Here is a 21428-nt window from a genome sequence, read left to right on the forward strand (position 1 = left end):
TAGAGTGAGACCCTACCTCAAAGAAAAAAGAAGTATTGTTTATTTATCAGGGAGTGGTGATAAACCAAGGTCTCTTGCTGCTGCAAAGCAACACCAGGCACCTTGTGCCATTTTTTGTCTCTGGTTTACATGGGTCATTTGGGAATTGAACCTAGGCTGGCAGGTTTTGCAGGCAAGCACCTTTAACCACTGAGCCATCTTCCAAGCCCACCTAAATCAATACTTTAATTTTTTTTTAACCATCTTTTTCCAAAATGTCATAGGTCAGTTACAGATCAAAGAACAGTGGACCCCTGGCCTCCTCTCACTTGACTGTGGTTTACAGGAGACAGTGGCCACATCTTTGATGCCACATTTTGAATCACTGTGTGTGTGTGTGTGTGTGTGTGTGTGTGTGTGTGTGTGTGTACATGCACGCACACATGTGCATGCATGCATATACGGGTTTGTATGTGTGGGTGCACATGTGTGTGGAGGCATCAGGGCATCTTAGTAAATGAATTGTTCCCTACCTTCTTCTTTGAGACAAAGTCTCTTGTTTAACTCTCCAGTGTGGTTAGTCTGGCTAGCCAGTGAGTCCCAGGGGTCCTCCTGTCTGCCTCAGCAGCACTGGGGTTACAGGAGAGCACCACCATGCCTGGTACCTTACAAGAGTGCTGGGGACCCGAACTCAGGTCCTCACGGGAGCACAGCCACTTTACCTGCTGAGTCATCGCCCCATCCCTTGAATCACTGTTTGATGTAAGTGGCGGATGGTGGAGCTGGTACTTCAAACATTTTCTTGTATAAAAAATAGTAAGTTTTCTGTGCGCTGAATTGAATTTTAGAATGAGAGATTCTATCCTTTTTTTTTTTTAACTTATTTTTATTTATTTATTACCAAGAGAGGGAAGGAGAGAGAGAATGGGTGCGCCAGGGCCTCCAGCCTCTGCAAAGGAACTCAAGACACGTGCACCCCCTTGTGCATCTGGCTAATGTGGGTCCTGGGGAATCGAATCGAGGTCCTTTGGCTTTGCAGGCAGACACCTTAACCACCAAGCCATCTCTCCAGCCCTATCCTTAAATAAATAAATAAATAAAACCTTTACTGTTCTCTACTACACCTCACTAGCTCATATCTCATTCATTCTTTTCCATTTATGTTATGTGTCTAACCTCCTTTTGGGTTTGGTTTACTTATGACTGTATTCACAGCTGAGCTTCCACCACTGAGGAAGCTTCTGGCATTTTCATTAACAAATCCACTCATCAACAATTAGTGAATGCCTATGAGATGCCAGGCCTTCTTTTAGAAGCTTGGCATGGAGACTGCGGTGTTTTCTGTTTTGTTTTTCCTGTTTTGCTTGTTTGAGATAGGGTGTTACTATATAGCCTCGACTGGCTCAAACATGAGCAATTCTCCTGCTTCAGCCTCCTGAGCGCCAAGGTGACGGGCATGTGCCATCACACTCAGCTCAGAGTAAAGTTCCTGCTCCCAAAGAACTTATTTTATGTCTTAGAACACTTACATTCTAGTAAAACCAAACCAAACAAAAAACATGCTTATGTGTAGAAGAAGAGTCAGGGTACAGGAGAAAAGGAAACTGAACAGGTATGATTCTAGATCATACCTGGGCAGAGAATGCCCCTCAGACCCTTGTGTTCATCACATCTTCAGCACTGAACGATCCTAGCTCTACAGCCACACTCAAACAGGACGTCCTGCTGGGAGCTTTGGAAGTTGAGTGAGGAACGTGCTCAGGAGCAGCTCTGGTGGTCCTCTGATGAGACTCCATCTCAGAAGCACGGTGGATGTGCCCTGACCCTAACATACTCTTCCACCACATTAAAACATAAAATAAAATAAAAAAGCAAAAATAAAAACTAGCTTTACAGCATAAGGCTCCATAAGGGCCAGTAAGCCAGTGAGTCCAAAAAGTGCAGGCATATAACCAACAGCCCATAACCATGTGCTAAGCTTTGCTGTCTCATGATGATTTCCCTCTGCCAGGTTCTTACCTTGATAAACAGATAGCCTTCTCCCCAAGCCATATACATGATCCGACAGAGAGCCTTATGAAGGAACAGCCAGAAATTAGAGTCCTTTTCCTTTACCATACTATTTCCCCAACCCCACAGAGCTTAAATATCTTTAGATACACTTGGAGTACTAGAAATAATTATTTTGATTTCTAATTGGATTTCTCTAGTGTTGAGATGGCCCTAGGAAGGTGCCATTATATAGAGAAGATTTCACCAGAGGGTCCAGAAGGAACCAAGCTGAGTAATAAGCATCCTGTCACATGAGCCGATTTAGAGATGGGAGTTGACATCGTGATGGCTGGAGTGTCGCTTCTCCACTCCATGATAAGTCAGTGTCGATACAAATACTTAAGACCTCAACCTCAGCTCCTCCCAATAGTAATATATTATTAACAAGGATATGAATTTGCTTTTTTTATTTATTTTCAAGGAGAGAGAGGAGAGCAAGTGTGAGCATGCCAAGGCTTCCTACCACTGCACACGAACTCTAGATGCATGTGCCACTTTGCATATCTGGCTTTATGTGGGCACTGGTGAACTGAACCCAGGCCACCAGGTTTTCCAAGCAAGCACTTTAACCACTGAGCCACATCTTTCTAGCCCTGTAATATTTTTAATTAGGAGAACCAACTTATTAATATTGACAGCAACAATGTACTTTCCTTACCCTGATAGTTGAAATCCAGGTTAGCTTAGCTCTCTCTCTCTCTTGTTTAAAGATTTTTTTTTAAGAAACATTTTTATTTATTTATGAGAAACACAGAGAGAGCATGGGCATGTCAGGGCCTCTAGCCACTGCAAAGTCTAGATTCATGCACACTTTGTATACCCAGTGTTACATGAGTATTAGGGAATCAAACCTGGGTCCACCCAGGTCATTAGGCTTTGTAGGCAAGTGCCTGAAGCACTAAGTCCTCTTCTCTCCAGGCCAACTTAGCTCTTTTAATAGAGACTTGAAGTGTTTGTTCCTCCCACAATAGATCAGAACAAACCTCATGCCTCTCACCCAACTAGTTCTTCCTGGAAAATGTAGGTCAGAAAGCTCTGAATTGGCAATAAGGGAAACGTGGGCTTGGCCATCAAGGTCAGAGGTTGAGTGTTTGCCTGCATTCAGTCCCTAGTGCTGAAAGAAAAGAAAAGAAAAAGGCAGGGAGAGGATTGACCTTGACCTTGATCAAGATCCCGAGCTTCTCAAAGCATCACGTCCTAGGCTTGACTGAGATGAACTCTGCAAGTGTCTCTTACACATCACTTCAGCTTTTCCATTCTTTCACAACTTGACTTCGTCCACTCCTTCCTCCTGGGTCACACCTCAGTACGCTATGCTTCAGGTCAGCAGGGCCTTCTTCCACCGGCCCAGCAGCTCCAGGGACACAGCGACATTTCTTGTATCGTGTACAGACCCCTCCACCAACGGTCTTCCCGGTAATTACAAGCACAGACGGCGCGATAGATCCCCACTTCTCAGGAAAGAGAAACGTACTTGCGGTCTTCATTCATTCCCCCTCCAGAGGGAAGTGTTGCAAGGATGCTCATCATTGAGATTCAGAGCCCACCTTAAGAAAATCATGGAAAATATGGAAGGCTAATAGTCATGTTTTAAGTAGTTAGGACTAAAGACCTGGGATGTCACCTACCTGCCACTCTTACTTGTTTTTTTGAGGTAGGGTCTCACTCCAGCCCAAGCTGACTTGAAATTCACTAGGTAGTCTCAGGGTGGCCTTGAACTCACGGTGATTCTCCTATCTCTGCCTCCCGAGTGCTGGGATTAAAGGCACACGCCACCATTTGTGGCTGCTGCTGCTTCTTTTTTTTTTTCTTTTTTGATAGACAAAGACTATTTAGGCCTTGCTCTTACCCACGAAAGCCACAGCCTCACGCTAAGAAACACCATAGTCCAGGCCTGCTGGCTCGGTGCATGGTCAGCGAGGCAGCTTACTTTGGAGTTAAGTTATACACTGCTTTACTCACTGACCAATGGACCCTGTTCTCACTGATGCCCATAGTCTATGATTTTGCAAAGTGATCTTGATCAAGGTCAAGATTAATCCTCTCCCTGCCTTTTTCTTTTCTTTCAGCACTAGGGACTGAATGTAGACAAACACCTGTTTGTCATGGTATCACATCAGACAATCATCTTTCCACTTCTGAGATGTCTAGTACCAAGAAACAAGGGAAAGAGAGCTGGGCGTGGTGGCACACGCCTTTAACCCCAGCACTCGGGAGGCAGAGATAGGAGGATCGCCTTGAGTTCAAGGCCACCCTGAGACTACCTAGTGAATTCCAGGTCAGCCTGGGCTACAGTGAAACCCTACCTGGAAAAAAAAAAAAAGAAAAGAGAAGAGAAAAGAAACGAAAGGAAAGGAAAAAAGAAACATGGGAAAGGTGCTTCTTTTGATGGGAAATAATTTCCATGTTATCCAGAGATGTGAGTGAGGAGAAAAGTTAGCTGTTGGTCATCATCCTTTGAGCATCATGAATCCATAGGACAAGTCTTGTGTGATGGTACCAAACGGAGGTAGAGCGCTGCAAACAGGCCACGTGAACTAGAATGGTGGCCAAACTTGGCTTTGGTTGACACGTAAACATCCAACAAACTTCCAAGGAACTGATGTAACCATTAACAATTTTGTTGCTGTTGTTGTTTTGATTTTCTGAGGTAGGGTCTCGCTGTATCCCAGGTTGACCTGGAATTCCCTCTGTAGTCTCAGGATGGCCTTGAACTCATGGTGATTCTTCTACCTCTGCCTCCCTAGTGCTGGGATTAAAGGCATGTGCCACCACGCCCAGCTACCCTTAGGAATTTTAATTTTTTAGGGCACACTCTTCTGTTGCTGTTGTCTATCTTACGTCAGACAGGAGGTGATGTCCACCCTCTATTCATGCCATTGTTTTCCCCTGCCATCATGGAGCTTCCCCTCGAGTCTGCAAACCAAAATAAATCCCTTTTTTCCCTTTAAGAAGAAAGAATTTTAACTTTTCAAACAAGGTTCTTTTAAAAAAAAATACTCTACTAATGCATTTCCAAAAAACATTTTAGTTGTATACTCATAACAATGGAATATAATATATAAAAGATAATGAAATTCTTCCATAATAGTACATGCATGAACCAGGAAAACATTATGCTCAGTGAAATAAGATGAGCACAAAGGAACAAATATTGTGTGATTCACTTACGTGAAGGGCTCAGAACAGGCCAGTGACTGAGTAAGTAGCCTAGAGGTTGCTGGGGGTAATAGGGATAGGGTTACATGGGTTCTATTCATCAATACAAAAATGAAGCCAGGTTGCAGAGATGGCTTAGCAGTTAAGGCCCTTGCCTGTGAAACCCAAGGACCAAGATTCAATTCCCTAGGATCCATGTAAGCCAGATGCATAAGATGGCACATGCATCTGGAGTTCATATGCAGTGGCTAGATGCCCTGGTCTACCCATTCATTCTCCCTCTGCCTCTTTCTCTCTCAAATAAATAAATAAATAAATAATATCCATATTTTTTAAAAAATTAAGTAATAGTGGCAATGACTTCCTATCATGAATGTACTAAATTTTATCCTTTTAAAAGGAGAAAATAATCAAAACAGGGAGACCTTTGAGCACGGCACACACATGCACACAAGCACACGTATGCTTTGAAAAGCTTATCCCTGGATCTTTCTCTGAGGCTGTAGAAAGGGCAGGTGCAGATTCAAGTGAGTTTTGTCATTTGGCTGCAAAAATGGAGTTCTAGAGCATTGACCATGAGTGAAAGGAATCCTATTTCTACTCTGCAGTCCAACCTGGGGCACGTTGTTGTTGCTGGGGTGTGTGTGTGTGTGTGTGTGTGTGTGTGTGTGTGTGTGTGTGTTTGAGGCAGGTCTCCCTCTAGCCCAGGCTGACATGGAATTCATTATGTAGTCCCAGGCTGGTCTTGAACTCATGGGGGTTGTCCTACCTCTGCCTCCCAAGTGCTGGGACTAAAGGTGTGCACCACCACACCTGGCTGCAGTGTTATGTAAGCGTTAACATTTTTTTCTTGGTTTTTCGAGGTAGGGTCTCACTCTAGCCCAGGCTGATCTGGAATTCACTAGGTAGTCTCAGGGTGGCCTTGAACTCACAGCGATCCTCCTACCTCTGCCTCCCGAGTGCTGGTATTAAAGGCGTACGCCACTATGCTCAGCTCTCAAATTATTTTATTTTATTTTATTTATTTATTTGAGAGCGACAGACACAGAGAGAAAGACAGATAGAAGGAGAGAGAGAGAATGGGCGCGCCAGGGCTTCCAGCCTCTGCAAACGAACTCCAGACGCGTGCGCCCCCTTGTGCATCTGGCTAACGTGGGACCTGGGGAACCGAGCCTTGAACCGGGGTCCTTAGGCTTCACAGGCGAGCGCTTAACCACTAAGCCATCTCTCCAGCCCAGCTCTCAAATTTTAATATTAATATAGAAATTAAGAGTAGGTCTTATGTTGTTTGAAAGTATGTCCTTTTTTTCTAAAATTTACATATTGTTCATGGATTGTTACTCAGGTACAGAAGTACAAACAAAGCTTTAGCTGACTCTGTAACATACAAAAGCACACTAGACAAAATAATGACACTTCTAAAAAATGTTTGTTTCCTTATAGGCTTATATATGTCCATGCAAGGGTCTCTTCTGTTGCAAACAAATGCTCATCTGGCTTTATGTGGGTGGCTGGGAAATTAAACTCTGGCCAATAGGCTCTGCAAAGCACTTTTAATTACTGAGCCACCTCTCCTTCCAGTCCAACATTTAATCGGGCCTTGTGCCTAGACAGGAGACTCCCTGCTGTGACTCCTCGGGCCTCAAGCCCAACAGAACAACCAGCTCGGTCCCACCTCCATCTCCTCCCTCCCTCACACTTTCCAAGGCCAATAAGGAGCCATTTCCATGTGGAGAAGACTCTCTCTCCTTCACTGGCTTTAATCTCCCTCACTGACTTCCTTGGCCTGGAACTCCACAGGCATACAAGATGACACTCCCCACAGGACCTTCCTCTCCCACGGTCTTCATCATTTCCACTAGTTCGGTCTTGTGTAAGCACCTTCTGTGAACCCTACCAGACTGGTTAAGTCTACTAAGTGAGCAATGCTCTGTTAGTGACTAAGAATTAACTGCAGTGGGCTGGAGAGATGGCTTAGCAGTTAAGCACTTGCCTGTGAAGCCTAAGGACGCTGGTTAGAGGCTTGATTCCCCAGGACCCACGTTAGCCAGATGCACAAGGGGGCATATGCAACTGGAGCTCGTTTGCAGTGGCTGGAGGCCCTGGTGTGCCCATTCTCTCTATCTATCTATCTCTCTGCCTCTTTCTCTGTCTGTCACTCTCAAATAAATACAAATAAACAAAAATTTTAAAAAATAAAATAATTAACTGCAGTTGGTACTTCAGGAACAATCATTTCAAGGTGCTTAATGCACATATTTAATCCTGGAGTCTGTGTTTACCACAGTATATAAAATCTTCACAATAAATGGATTAATATTAGCTCCATGTTAAAAGAATTGGAGATGTTAAAAGAAAAAAAACAAGTAAGCCGGGAATGGTGGTGCATGTCTTTAACCCCAGCACTTGGGAGGCAGAGGCAGAAGAATCACCGTGAGTTCGAGGCCACCCTGAGACTACCTAGTGAATTCTAGGTCAGCCTGAGCTAGAGTGAGACCCTACCTCGAAAAACCAAAAAATAGCAACAACAACAACAAAAATAAAGTAATCTGTTAGCTCATATGCTAATTGAAAAATTAACAAGATAAAATTTAATAAATCATTAAAAATCCAGGGCTAGGGAGATGGCTCGGCAGTTACAGGTGCTTGCTTGCAAAGCCTGCTGTCTTGGGTTTGATTCCCCAATACCCACAAAAAGCCAGGTGGCACAAAGTGAACTTACAGAGGTCCTGGCAAGCCCATGCTCTTTCCCAAATAAATAAATAAATAAATAAATATTTTTTAAAATCCATCTCCTTACCAGGTATGGTGGCACATACCTTTAATCCCAGAACTCGGGAGGCACAGGTAGGAGGATCGCTGTGATTCCAAGGCCACTCTGAGACTACATAGTGAATTCCAGGTCAGCCTGGGCTACAATGAGACCCTACCTCAAAAAACTAAAATGAGGGGCTGGAGAGATCACTTAGCAGTTAAGGTGTTTGCCTGCAAAGCCAAAGGGCCTCAGTTCAATTCCCCAGGACCCACGTAAGCCGGATGCACAAGGGGGCCACATGCATCTGGAGTTTGTTTGCAGTGGTTGGAGGCCCTGGCAACCCATTCTCGATCTCTCTCTTTCTCTGCCTGTTTCTTTCTCCCTCCCTCTCTCTCTCTCTCTCTCTCAAATAAATAAAATATATTTTAAAAACTAAAAAGAAAAAAAATCTCATCTCCTCATGAGTGAGTTTCCTAATATGTATCCAATTGAAAACAAATTTCAGTTATGTAATAAAAGCTTTGTATACAACTTGGGTCCATCTATCCAAGGCACTAAACAATCCTTTTTATATAATTGTGCCTTAATCACCACCTTTAAAATGTTGCCAAGTAGCCGGGCGTGGTGGCACACACCTTTAATCCCAGCACTTAAGAGGCAGAGGTAGAGGATCACTGTGAGTTTGAGGCCATCCTAAGACTACATAGTGAATTCCAGGTCAGCCTGGGCTAGAGCAAGACCCTACCTCAAAAAGAAAAAGAAAAAAGGTTTCCAAGTAATACAAACGTTTTTATTTTGTTTTTATTTTATGGGGATACAAGGTCTCTAACCACTGCAATCGAACTCCAGGTGCTTGTGCAGCTGGCTTGATAGGGCACTAGGGAACAGAACCTGGCTCCATTGGCTTTGCCAACGGATGCCTTAACTGCAAAGCTATCTCTCCAGGCCCCAAGTAATATATATATTTGTTGTAGAAAATTAGAGAATAAAGTCAAGGGAGAAAGGGCCACAATACTAGTACCTAATGTCAATAACTACTGATGGATATTTATGTTCTCACACATTTTGCAAAGAATCTGTGTAGACTTTTGAGCATAAAATGGGATGCATATGTCTGTTTTTCTTTAATTTTTTATGTGTGTCTGTATCTTTTATTTAATGAAATTCCCACTTGTTAGTCTTAAGATATTTCAGGAGTTTTTTTGTTTTGTTTTTTTCCTAAGTAGGGTCTCACTCCAGCCCAAGCTGACCTGGAATTCACCATGTATCTCAGGCTGGCCTCAAACTCACTGTAATCCTCCTACATCTGCCTCCTGTGGGCTTTGAACTTGCTAAATTGCAGGGGTGAACTCATAATCCTCCTGCCTCTCCCTCCTGAGCGCTGGGATTACAGACATGCACCAGCACCCCCAGTTTACGCAGTGTGGTGGTGGAGCCCAGGTATGCTAGGTACAGGTCCACCAACTGAGCTGTATCCTTCTTTATGAGCTTTGAACTTAAGTGAGAGAAGATACATTTATAAGCCAAAATGTATGCTTCCATTAATGACTGCATGACTCGTAAACCTCTATTTTTTATAATATTTTATTGATTTGAAACAGTGAGAGAAGAGAGAGAGAAAGAAAGAGAGAGAATGGGAATGCCAGGGTCTCTAGCCACTGCAGACAAACTCCAGACGCATGCGCCATCTTGTACATCTGGCTTACATGGGTTCTAGGGAATTGAACTCAGGTCCTTGGCCTTTGCAGGCAAGCACCTTAATGGCTGAGCCATCTCTCCAGCCCCCAAACCTCTATTTTTGACAGTTAAATTGTTTCACTTTTTTTTTCTATTACATAAGAAACTCTGTGATGAACCTTCCTCCATGTTTACATACTTAAAAGGTTAATAGTAACAGCCTATCTAAAAGCAATGTTTAGGTAAATACAGGTGAAAATACAGATTTAAGGGGCACACAGAATTTTAGTACTCTAGATATGCTTAGAACTTTTAAACCAGATCAAACCAAAATTTTAAAAAAATCCAAAGACTTCAAATAGATGTTTCTACATCTCAGCCACTTGAGGTAAGAAAGCACATAGGTGAAAATTCTAGAAGCTTGTGCTGATTTGGAAGACAAGACATATCCTAATTTTAAAAAAGAGATGTTTATTTTTATTTAATCAAATGATAAATAATGGTTAAGCAGAAAAAAGATAAACTCATATTTGTAAAAACTAACTTCCTCCAATTTTAAAGATTAAAATTTTATTAATCTGATTTAAGAAACATACATTATAGAGAAATTGGAAAACAGAGAGAAGATCTGAACTCCTCAGAACACAACAAATATGTGAAAACCTTTTACTATTTTCTTTACATGTGCATTTTAAAACAATTTTCCACCCTCTTTTCCCCCACTCAGCCCCCCAAACCCATGGGGAGATGGCTCCCTGAGGGCCACACAGCACCTGTCATGCCATTTCATCTTTGCTTCAAGCAGCCCTCCTTGCTAAGCTATAACTGTTCCCTGCTTAATCCCTAGGTTCTACATAAGTGCACATCCCGCTGGAAAGCATGCCAAAGCTCCTGGGCCCAAGACCTCCAGTGCCCAGCACAATGGGAAAGCTCAGTGCCCACTTCCAGCTGCCATCATCCTCTTAAAGCCAGGCATTGCCCCATAATGCTGATGATTTTCTACAGCTGATCAGCACCCCAAGCAGTAACTACACCTCCAAGAGCATTTTAATCTCTGTACTTGGGAGGCTGAGGTAGGAGAATTGTGAGTTAGAGGTCAGCCTGGGAATATATATCACCTTAAAAGTTTGAAAAGTTCGAAAAGTTCTTCTTCTTCTTCTTTTTTTTTTTTTAAAGTATTTTTATTTGAGAGAGACAGAGGGAGAAAGCGAGTGGGTATGGGCTGCCTCCTGCACTGCAAATGAACTCCAGATGCATGTGCCCGCTTTGTGAATCTGGCTTTACATGGGTGCTGGGGAATGGAGGGTCATCAGTGTTTGCACGTCAGCACCTCTGAACCATCTCTGCAGCCCCTGAAAGTTCACTCTTCACAACAGCCTGCAGAGGCAGAAAGGGCAGATCCTCCCCATAAACAGAAGAGACGGAAACAGAGGGGTTGAGTGAGGAGCACAGCTGGTCCGGTGGTTTTACTGTCAAACGTCCATCACAGACTCATGGGTTCCAATACTTTAATCTCCAGTTGGTGGTGCTGCTGTGGACTCCCGACGAGGTAGAGCCTTGTTTGGGAAAGGGCGACACAGGGACAGGCCTCGGAGTGGTACAGACTAGCCCAGACCTGCTGGCCACTGCTCTTTCTACTTCCTGCTGATGCGACACCAGCTGTCTGCTCCTGCCCCGCATTCCCTCCCTGACAGACTTCTCCAGGAACCTGTAAGCCTTAAACGAGCTGTGTTTCCTGAAGTCGTTTCTGGTCTGATACTCTGTCTGTCCCCGCAAAGAGAAAGAAACTGACACAGCTATGAGTGGCAGAGCTTGACTATGAAGCTGTAAGTTGACCCTTTAACCTGCCTTTTTTTTTTTAACTTTTTTTTGTTCTTTTTTTTAAATTTTAATTTTATTTATTTGATAGAGGGGGGAAAAGGGAGAAAAAGAGAGAGAATGGGAGTGCCAGGGCCTCCAGCCACTGCAAACAAACTCCAGATGAATGAGCCACCTTGTGCATCTAACTTATGTGGGTCCTGGGAAATCGAACCAAGATCCTTTGGCTTCACAGGCAGGCGACTTAACCGCTAAGCCATCTCTCCAGCCCCCATTTTTAAAAAGAAAATTTTTAAATATTTTTTAAAATTTATTTTCAAGGAAGCAGGTGGAATGAATGGGCGTGCTAGGGCCTCCAACTTCCTTAAACAAACCAGATGCATGTGCTACTTTGTGCATCTGGCTTTACATGGGTACTGGGGAATCGAACTCAGGTCATTAGGCTTTACAGGCAAGTACCTTAACCATTAGCCCATCTCTCCAGCCCCTAACCAGCCATTTGTAAGACTGGCAACTGGAAATTCAGAGTCAGAAAGATCTCCTCCAACCTAATCATCTCTTAGTCACCCATAAGGAGCATAAGGCCCAGACAAACTAGGGGGCTGCCCAAAGTCCCCAACTGGTCGGACAGACCTCCAGCAGGGCAGACTTGAATTGTTCCTAGAGAGATGATCTTTAATAAGCTGTTCTCTTGTCCAATATTTTCTGCTTAGCCAAAAGGTATGTAGGAATGAAAAATCCTAAAAGTGTAGAAAATTAAGAGTCAGAAAGGGCCCCTATACTCCTCAGGCCAACCCACGCCCTGGCTTTACTAGAAACAAATCTAGTCAACAATGTTTACTTCCTTCTTGGACGCTCGGCGTGTGATAGGCCACAGACCAGCAAAGTGAAAGTGAAGCGAACAAGAGGTGACATCCTGAAAATACCTGATAGCAGACATACCCGCTATGGAACGGCTGCTACCACAAAATAACCAGGGTTCCAGAGAGGCTCCCCAAGCTAGACCACCCTCTGGCCGCCCAGGAGCTGCTGGAGGGGACTTGTGTTTTCGAAAAAAAGCGTCCTTCACAAGTCCCTTGTCCCTTTCACCTACAAAGGTAGCAATACTCTTTGGCTAAATGCGTCTGTTTTACAAATCAACTAGAATCACAGTATTAAAAAAAAAAAAAAAAAAGACAGCACCTTTCCAGGGCTGTCACAGGTCCCCCACATCCGCACCCGAAGGACTCAGGCCCTCCCGAGCTCATGATGACCTGGGCACCATGGTACTCAGCATGTGGCTGGCCACCTGTATGCTTCAGCGGTTCAGGGTCCTTCTCTGGCGACATGGAAATCTCATGGCGGAAAAGGCTCATTTCCTCTATTAACTGTCTGCTGTGTGCCAATGTGCGTGGCCCCTACCTTCAAGACTCTTAGGCAAGGAAAAAACCAAAACTCATGCACCAAGCAAGCTAAGCGCAGTCACAGGGCAGTGGGCTGTGAGCAGGAGCCGCGGGGCTGCATGTGGTGGAGGGTGAGGCCGCTGCGAGAGAGAAACAGCTTGGTTTACAGAAGAGAAAACCGGAGTCCAACGTCGCTGGGCATCAAGGGCAAGGCCGGGGGGGTGGGCAGTGGGTGGGCCTTCGGGCTGCAGCGGTGGGCCTAGCGAGGTGGCGGAGGGCACCGAGCCCGCCCGCGCGCGCGATGCTCGCCGACCGGGGTGCCCGGCTGGGGCCCGCTACGCAATTGGCTCGCGAGGGAGCGGATGTGGGCGCCCGGGGCGATGCTCTTGTCAACGGACCGTCGGGGTGGCATCTCTGATGGCACCGCCGGTGGCACCGCCAGCCCCTTCACCCCCACCCCACCCCGACCCCCGGGTACCTGTGCGCCTTCGCAGCCGCCAAACAAACGCGGGCTGCGGGAGATCCACCAGGTTTCCACGTTAAGCCTCCAGACCAGGGCCAGGGCCAGGGCTGCCCGGGACCCCCCCCCCCACTCCCCGCCCGCGGACCCCCGGTCTAAGTCTCCCGTGGACGCACTGTGGCGGCGGCTGCCTGCGCGCTACGGGGAGGGAGGGCGGGTTTCTTCCGCGGTTGCCACCAGCTTTTCCCGAAGCAGCAGCAGCAACAGCAGCAGCAGCAGGAGGAGGAGAACAGTCCCCCCCCCGGGGGGGCCACGCCGATCGGGGGCTCTGGGGAGGGTCTGGGGGTCGGCGATGGCTGGCTCGGCCCCGGCTGGCACCCTCGGCACCAGGCCCGGGCACGGCGGCCGTGGAGGAAGGACCGGTGCCATGTGGGGCTCGCGCCAGGCGCAGCGCGGGCGGGATCCATCCTCCCGGGTGAGCGCAGCCAGGCGAGCGCCCCTTCTCTCGGAGCCCGCGGCGGTCCCCGGGGGTTGGGGGGTGGTGGTGGTGGTGGGTGGGGGGAGAGACGGCGACCCGGGCTTCCCCCGCACGGCCAGGCCCGGACCCCGAGGCCGGTGCCAGGTGGGCGGGCGCGGCGCCGGGAGCCGCTCGGGGCAGGAGCGCCCAGGCCGCTGTCGTATTACCTGGCCAGTGTGGTTTTCCCCGAGCCCGGGAGGCCGCGCAGGAGGTAGAGGTGTTTCCTAAAGCCGTGCCGGCGCGGAGGGGTCCCCCGCGGGGGCGGCGGCCGCGGCGGCTGCGGTCGGAGGCTCAGCCTCCCGAACGATTCCAAAAAGCTGTCCTCCATGGGGAGGGGGCTGCCCGCGAGGGCTTGGGCTCCCGCTCCTGAAGTCACGGTCTTGGCCAAAGCTGTTGTGTTTCTTGTTGTGTTTTTCTTTTTCTTTTTTTTTTTTTTTCTTTCCTTTTTTTTTTTTTTTTATTTGACTCTCGGGCCATGTGATAGATGGAGGGGCGGGCGCTCGGAGCCCAGCCCCTCCTCCCCACCCACCGGAACCGCGCTGCGTGGGAGGGGGCGTCCCCCACCTGCGAGGCCCCGAGACCGACAGCCTGGAAAAATATGGGGGACGCAGCCACCCCCACATCCTCCCAAGCCAGCTTCCCCTTTCTGCCTCCCGATGTCCTGCTTTCTGAAGGAAGGAGGCCCACCCCAGGACACACTGGGACATTGCCTCGCCTGGCCGCCACTGTTGCAGCCAAGACCCTCTGCTAAGCAGCGCGCTGCCCCAGCCCACCTCCCACGGGCCCAGACCTTGCAAGAAACCGTCTGTGTTGACCTCAACGCACTGTGGGGAGTGTTTTGGATAGCAACAGCCAAAGGCGCTCGTGTGCCCCCAGTTTGTGTGCACCGACATCTGGCTGGTTTCCCAGGGGTCAACGCACACTCCTCCAGGCCTTGTTATCTTTTCTATGGCTGGTGTCCCAGGGCCCGGCACACACTCCTCCAGGCCCCCTGTATTTTCTCTTTTCTCCTTATCAGCCTGCCAAAAATATTCTTGGAAAGCTTTGTTGCCAGGACATAAGTTTAGATGCCATCCTCCGGAAAAGCAGCCCTTAGTCTCCGATGAACTTAGTATCAGTTGCACGAGGGACTTTTAAGCAGCACCTGTGCAGGGGGCACCCCGTGGCTTTCAGATCCCACAGCTCATGGAACCACTTAGAATCGAGTTCTAGCTTCCTGGGAATCGAACCTGGGTCCTTTGGCTTTTGCAGGCAAGACTTTTAACCGCTAAGCCATCTGTCCAACCCCTTTGAAAACTTATTTTTAAAATTTATTTTGATCCTTTTTATTTTACTGAAAGAAATAGTATTCAAAATTTCCATGCTAGAAAATCCAGGATATTTATAGGTAGCTTTGACTACAATAATTATTGTAAAATAAATACATTTTGTTTCTGGCACATAATGTATGAACATTATGAAAAAATTGTGGAGCCGGGCGTGATGGTGCGCGCTTTTAATCCCAGCACTTGGGAGGCAGAGGTAGGAGGATCGCTGTGAGTTCGAGGCCCTCCTGAGTTCCAGGTCAGGCCCAGCTAGAGTGAGACCCTACCTGAAAAAACAGAAAAAAAAAAAAAAAAAGTGCGGGGGCGAGGGTGGACAGTGTTTCCTGAGTCAAAAATCCAGATTATTTCACAATTTTTGGAAGGGGCTGTCCAAGTAGGGAGGGCCTTTGCCTGAGAGTTTCATCTTCCCCTGGGGCTTCCCTGGGGTGGGTGGGGCGGGGTGGGGCAGGGAGCTGTTCTTAGAAATTCCCTCCCAGCAGGCAGTACACTTCATTGATTATTCACAACCCTGCTAAGAGACAGCAGAACGGCTTGTTAGGAGCAACACAAAGTACAGGACCATGACAGCGACACAATTTATTACCCCGTTATACTGCCTGTGACCCAGGGACTGCACCCGGGGCGACTCCCACACACTGAACTGATCTCCACCCTCAGTACGGACACGTTCCACAGGAGTCTTTCCTCGGCCTCAAACACTCCCTTTTTCATTCCGGGCTTTTGCTGTCCAGTAGAGCTACTAGTCACACGTGGCCATTGTGCGTTTGGAAGGCAGCGTGCTCAAATCAAAGAGAGATTAAATATATACTCACTGAGGAGATAACTCAGTGCTGGGCAAAGTGCTTGTTGCACAAGCTTGAGGACCTGACTTTGGCTCTCCGGGATCCCCGTAAAGCTGGCAGCATGAATGCTCTGTAATCGCAGCACACCAAGGGCTGGGTGGGAGAGTCCCCAGAAGCTCAAGGCCAGCTAGCCCTGCGCACACGGCAGTGAACGATAGAGACCCTGCTTCCGCTGGAAGGCAAGGACTGATGCCCACACTTACACCATGGCATGTGCGTGCCCACACTTAAACACACACACCACACACACATTTTTATTTTTAATATACACTTTTTGAAAACTTAGTATGAAAAGTGAGAAACAGTTTATTTTGCTATACTAGAAACTATTACCGTAATGGACGTAACAAAAATAAAACCAGTGCTGGAGTGATGGCTTAGTGGTTAGAGCGTTTGCCTGCAAAGCCAAAGGACCCAGGTTCAATTCCCCAGGACCCACGTTAGCCAGATGCACAAGGTGGTGCATGTGTCTGGAGTTCGTTTGCTGTGGCTAGAGGCCCTGGCATGCCCATTCTCTCTCTCTCTCTCTTTCTCTCTGTCAAATAAATAAATAAAAATTAAAATAAACCAGAAAGACTGGTGTGGTGGCACACACCTTTAACTCAGGGAAGCAGAGGTAGGAGGATCACCATGAGCTCAAAGCTACTCTGAGACTACATAGTAAATTCCAGGTCACCCTGAGCCAGAGTGAGACCCTACCTCGACAAACCAATAATAATAAATAAAACCAGATACAGGATGCTGTTGAAGGAGAAACTGGAATAAGATAGCTTTTTACCCGCAGTGAGGGACAGAAGCTCCAAGGGAGCAAGAAGATGCCACATCCCCACCCACCCGCACTGGCAAAATGAGAACTCAGCGTCTGATCCAGTCTCCCCCAAGAGGACTACTACCAGCAATTCCTCAGCGACAGTGCCCCCAGCTTCTTCCCCAGTCTAGCATACTTGGGTGGGCTGGCCTCTCTGGGTCCCCAAGTCCATGCGCCAATCAGATCTGTCCCTTACACACCTGGGTGATACCACCCTGCCTATGAGCTCTCTTCCACACCGACAGCCCGGCCTGTGGTCTTGTCACCTGGCTGGAACAGGGGAGGGCTCTGTGACAATGCCTGGGTCTTTTTGTCTGCTGGCTTCTCACCTATTGTTTGTTTCCAAACGTCTTTTCACTTTGTTTTATATATACGAGTTTCCTCTAAGCTCTGGGGCTGCCTTGTGCCCAATAACTCTCTCAGCTACCTACTCTGTGGGTGTCTGCATTTCCCCGCCTTGCTGCACTCCCCTCTGTGACTTAGGAGATCTTACTTTAAGCCCTGAGTCCTTGGCTGCCTTAGTTCTTAGCCTTTCCTGCCCCTTGCGAGAGTGGGGTGAAGAGCTGAGCGCTTCTGCTTTCCTCCCACGGGTGTGGGCACCTGTGTTTTTTTCTAAATCCTTTGGCCTGGGTTCTCAGGGTTTGTCTTCCGTGTGTACCCGCTTCTTGGGCTTCTCTCTTGGGAATTTCCCTAACTCTATTTTTCCCATTTCTGTGTCTACAGACAGCCAAGGAGGAGTCTTTCAGCTAGCCTCCTACCTGGATCCCAATCCCCCTCCCTTAATAGTCCTCATAATTCATAATTTCTCTTTAAATAAGTTCAATAATTTGTAATTTACCTTTCTCAGAGTCTGACTGTTCAATTATTTGTTAAAATAGACAAGCCCAGAAGTTGGGGTTCACAGGCTTACCCAAGCCCTAAAACCCTGCATCACTTATTTGGACGCTACTTGAGACTTTGGGAGGGTGAGGCAGGAGGATATCTGAGAACTGGAAATTTAGGATCAGCTTGAGTAACATAGGGAGACTCAAAAGAAAAAAAAAAAAAAAGGAAGGAGGGAAAATAACCTGATAAACCATTTTTGGCAAATGACAAATGTTTCTCTAAATATTACTATTTAGCAAGATGTAGAGATATGAGAAGATAAAAAATAAAAACTAGTGGATAAATCTACCAACAGAAATATACTCTAGACAAGCCTGATTTGGTAATTCTGCCCTGTTCCGCCGCCACTCCTGCATTCTATACCCATCTCTCACATGCGTGTGTGTTGCTCAGGCTCAAACTCAGGGCCTCACACCTGCTAGGCAAGCAGGGTACTATTGTGCAATATCCTCACACTGCACCTAGTACTCCTGAGCTGGAGATAGGGCTGTAAGGTTAAGGTGCTTGCCTGCAAAGCCTAACAACCTGGATTTGATTCCCCAGTACAACCTACATAAATCCAAATACACAAAGTGGTACATGCATCTGGAGTTTGCAGACTAGAGGCCCTGGCTTGCCCATTCTCTCTCTCTCTCTGTCCTTGTAAATAATAAATAAATAAATAAATTTAAAATCTGCTCCCCAGTACATTATGCCAAGCCCAAAATGGGGAGTATCTTTCTCAATATAATTGTTAAAAAAATGCACATTGCTGCAACACTCATAAAATGCTTCCACAAGAAGAGATTAAGAATTAGAGGGCTGGGGCTGGAGGGATGGCTTAGCGGTTAAGGCACTTGCCTGAAAAGCCAAAGGACCAAGGATCAATTCCCCAGGACCTATGTAAGCCCGATGCACAAGGTGGTGCATGTGTCTGGAGTTCATTTATAGCAGCTGGAGGCCCTGGTGCACCCATTTTCCCTCTCTCCCTTCTCTCTCTCAAATAAATGAATAATTTTTGTTTTTTTTTAAAGGAATTCAAGGGCAGGGGAGATGGTTCAACAGTTAAAGGCACTTTCTTACAAAGCTTACTGGCTGGGGTTAGATTCCCCTGCACCCAGGTAAAGCCAGATGTCTAAAGCGATGCCTGTGTTTGGAGTTCATTTGTAGCATCAGGAGGCCCTGGTGCACCCATACTCATTCTCATAAATAAATAAATTTTTAAAAAAGAATTAGACTCAGGCTGCTTTGTGAGATGACCAAGGCTAGAGAGGACAGCTTAAAGTGCAGATAAAGTAGCAACTTCAAAATCAAAAACGTGTCCTTGACATAAATTATTCACAGTTGTATTCTTTAGCAGTAGAAAACACTTCTAAATTGGCCATAGCTAAATAAAGCCATATTTTTTGCTTGCTTTTTTTTTTTGGGGGGGGGCTTTTTTGAGGTAGGGTATTTCTCTTGCCCAGGCTGACCTGGGATGTACTATGCAGTCTCAGGGTGGCCTCAAATTTACAACAATCCTCCTACCTCTGCCTCTGGAGTGCTGGGATTAAAGGCGTGTGCCACAATGCCCGGCTTTTTGCATGCTTCTTGAACTGGCACCTCCTCACGTCATGTTGGGGACATTCAGACTGGTAAAGGAAAACGCCCCCTAACTTCCATTTCTGCAATGGAACCCCAGGAAGGCAGGGAGGTTTCCACTGCTTTTCCTTGGGGTACAGAACAGCATCAATGCAAGATGAGCCGATAAGTGTTTGCTGAACACCATGGGCGGATGTCTCACCTCCTTTCCTAGAATTCTTCATAGTCCACTTACCCTACCCATACCACAGTTACCCTACGTGTTCCAGTTCTCTCCAGATCGTTTCATGGAGGCACTTTCCGTTCTTCCATCTTCTTTCAGGAGAAGCAGATTGAGAATCAAGTATTTTGCTGGGTATATGTGTATTTCTCATTGAGAAGTAGAAACATAGACTGTTCTCTCAGAAACGAGATAAGTAAAGACAACACATGGCCAACGTGCGGTGCATTCAATTCTTACCAGACGCAGACACACACATACACTGAAGTGGTAGCAGCTGTGTTTATTTTATAATTTGGGCATTTGGAGAAAAAGTGCAATGTGTTTACTTTAATGTCAGCTTGAGGTCCAGTTAAAAACACATCTATCATTTTACCTCTTTTCGTAGAGCAACACTTAATATACTACTTAAATATAACCTGCACCCCAAATTCCTAGTTCTGGTCACATACCAAACTCAGGTGTGGATCCCTCACAAACTGTGTGTTGTCAGAGTACTCTGAAATGTGTTCTGACTAATAAAACAGGAAAACTAATTAGCAAGCAACAGTCTAAGCTGTATTTCACGGGAAGATCTACATTTAAAGAAAAGAGTCATGTGCACAGGTTGCTATGGGAACGAACTGTATTTTCCCATACTTAACACTTCAACTGTAATACACGTGCAATCTCACAACCAAATCACGTCAACATCCCCTTTCTCCTGATCGTATAGATTCCTGTCTCTACAACAAGTAGTACTTACAGTTCAAAGAACTCTCGTTATAACCGAAGTTCTCCTGCTGTTTCTAGAAATAATGAATACACACATAAGACAGTGAATAATACTTGGCACTGAGGAATTTTCTTGTATGGGATATGCATATATGTGTATTCGTGTTTGCCTGTGAGTGGGACACATATGTGTGGGTGCATGTAGAGGCCAGGGTACATCACATGCTGTCCTCAGGTAAGCTACCCACCTCCTTTGAAGCGGGGTCTCTCATTGGCCTGGACTCTAACAATTAGCCCAGGCTAGGCTGGCCAGCAAGCTCCCATGTTTCCACTTTCTAAATGCTGGGATTGCAGGCACAAGCCACCGCCCTCAGCATTTTCACGTGAGTTCTGAGTATTAAACTCAGGTCCTCTGGCTTGCAAGACAAGCAAGCACTTTACCCACTGAGCTCTCTCTCTAGAGGGAGAGGAGCCTGAGGATAAGTTTTCACTGCCATTTAGTCATGCACTAGCATTCCTAAAATGACAACAGAAGCATTACAACTGCAACTGTCAGCCCGAACATTTTAAGTATGGCTGAGTGCGTGCTTGTTTGCAAGCGCATGTGTAAGTAGCAGTAAGGTCTTTATAGCTGTTGTAGTTACACTCTCATTTCTGGGACAAAACACTCAATAAGCAGCAGTTTAGGGCAAGAAAGGGTTTAGCTTATAAGTTTGAGAGGTGTCATCATGATAAAGTATGGCAGAGAAGAAAGCTTGCTCACATTTTGTCACATATCTGGGTGGAAGTAGTCCAAGTGACGTAGCTAGCTAATATCTAGTAGGGCTGGACTAACAAACCTCAGGTCTACCCTCAGTGACATGCTTCCAGCAAGGCTCCATTCCCAAAGGTCCCACCAGTTGGGAATTGAGTATGAAGCTTAATCACAAACAAATGAGGCTACGGGGAATATTTCACATTTAAACCACCACATTCCGTTCCTGGTCCCAATAGACTCATAACCATCTGTGGTTTGATTCAGGTGTCCCCCATAAACTTAGGCGTTCTGAATGCTAGGTTCCCAGCTGATGGAGATTTGGGAATACCTCCTGGAGGGAGTGTATCATTGGGGGCAGGCTTATGGGTGTTACAGCCAGTGTCCCTATGCCAGTGTTTGGCACACTCTCCTGTTCCTGTTGTCTACCTTATGTGGGCCAGCGGGTGATGTCCACCTTCTGCTCATGCCATCATTTTCTCTGCCATCATGAAGCTTCCCCTTGAGTCTATAAGCCAAAA

The 21428-nt window shown here is 46.5% G+C and overlaps 1 protein-coding gene across 2 annotated transcripts in view; it reads right to left on the bottom strand.

Annotated features, from left to right (window-relative positions):
* N4bp2l1 (NEDD4 binding protein 2 like 1) overlaps positions 1 to 14203 on the bottom strand; it is a 36616-nt gene extending 22413 nt beyond the window's left edge. For both annotated transcript variants that reach the window (XM_045155411.1, XM_045155412.1), the window contains exon 1: positions 13967 to 14203. In XM_045155411.1, coding sequence (XP_045011346.1) covers positions 13967 to 14127 — 161 coding nt within the window. In that variant the 5' untranslated portion in view covers positions 14128 to 14203. The remainder of the gene's footprint in view (positions 1 to 13966) is intronic.
* Between the last annotated feature and the right edge of the window lie 7225 nt (positions 14204 to 21428).

This window comes from Jaculus jaculus, chromosome 7 (genome assembly GCF_020740685.1).
Source record: "Jaculus jaculus isolate mJacJac1 chromosome 7, mJacJac1.mat.Y.cur, whole genome shotgun sequence".
In the NCBI taxonomy this organism is placed as follows: domain Eukaryota; kingdom Metazoa; phylum Chordata; class Mammalia; order Rodentia; family Dipodidae; genus Jaculus; species Jaculus jaculus.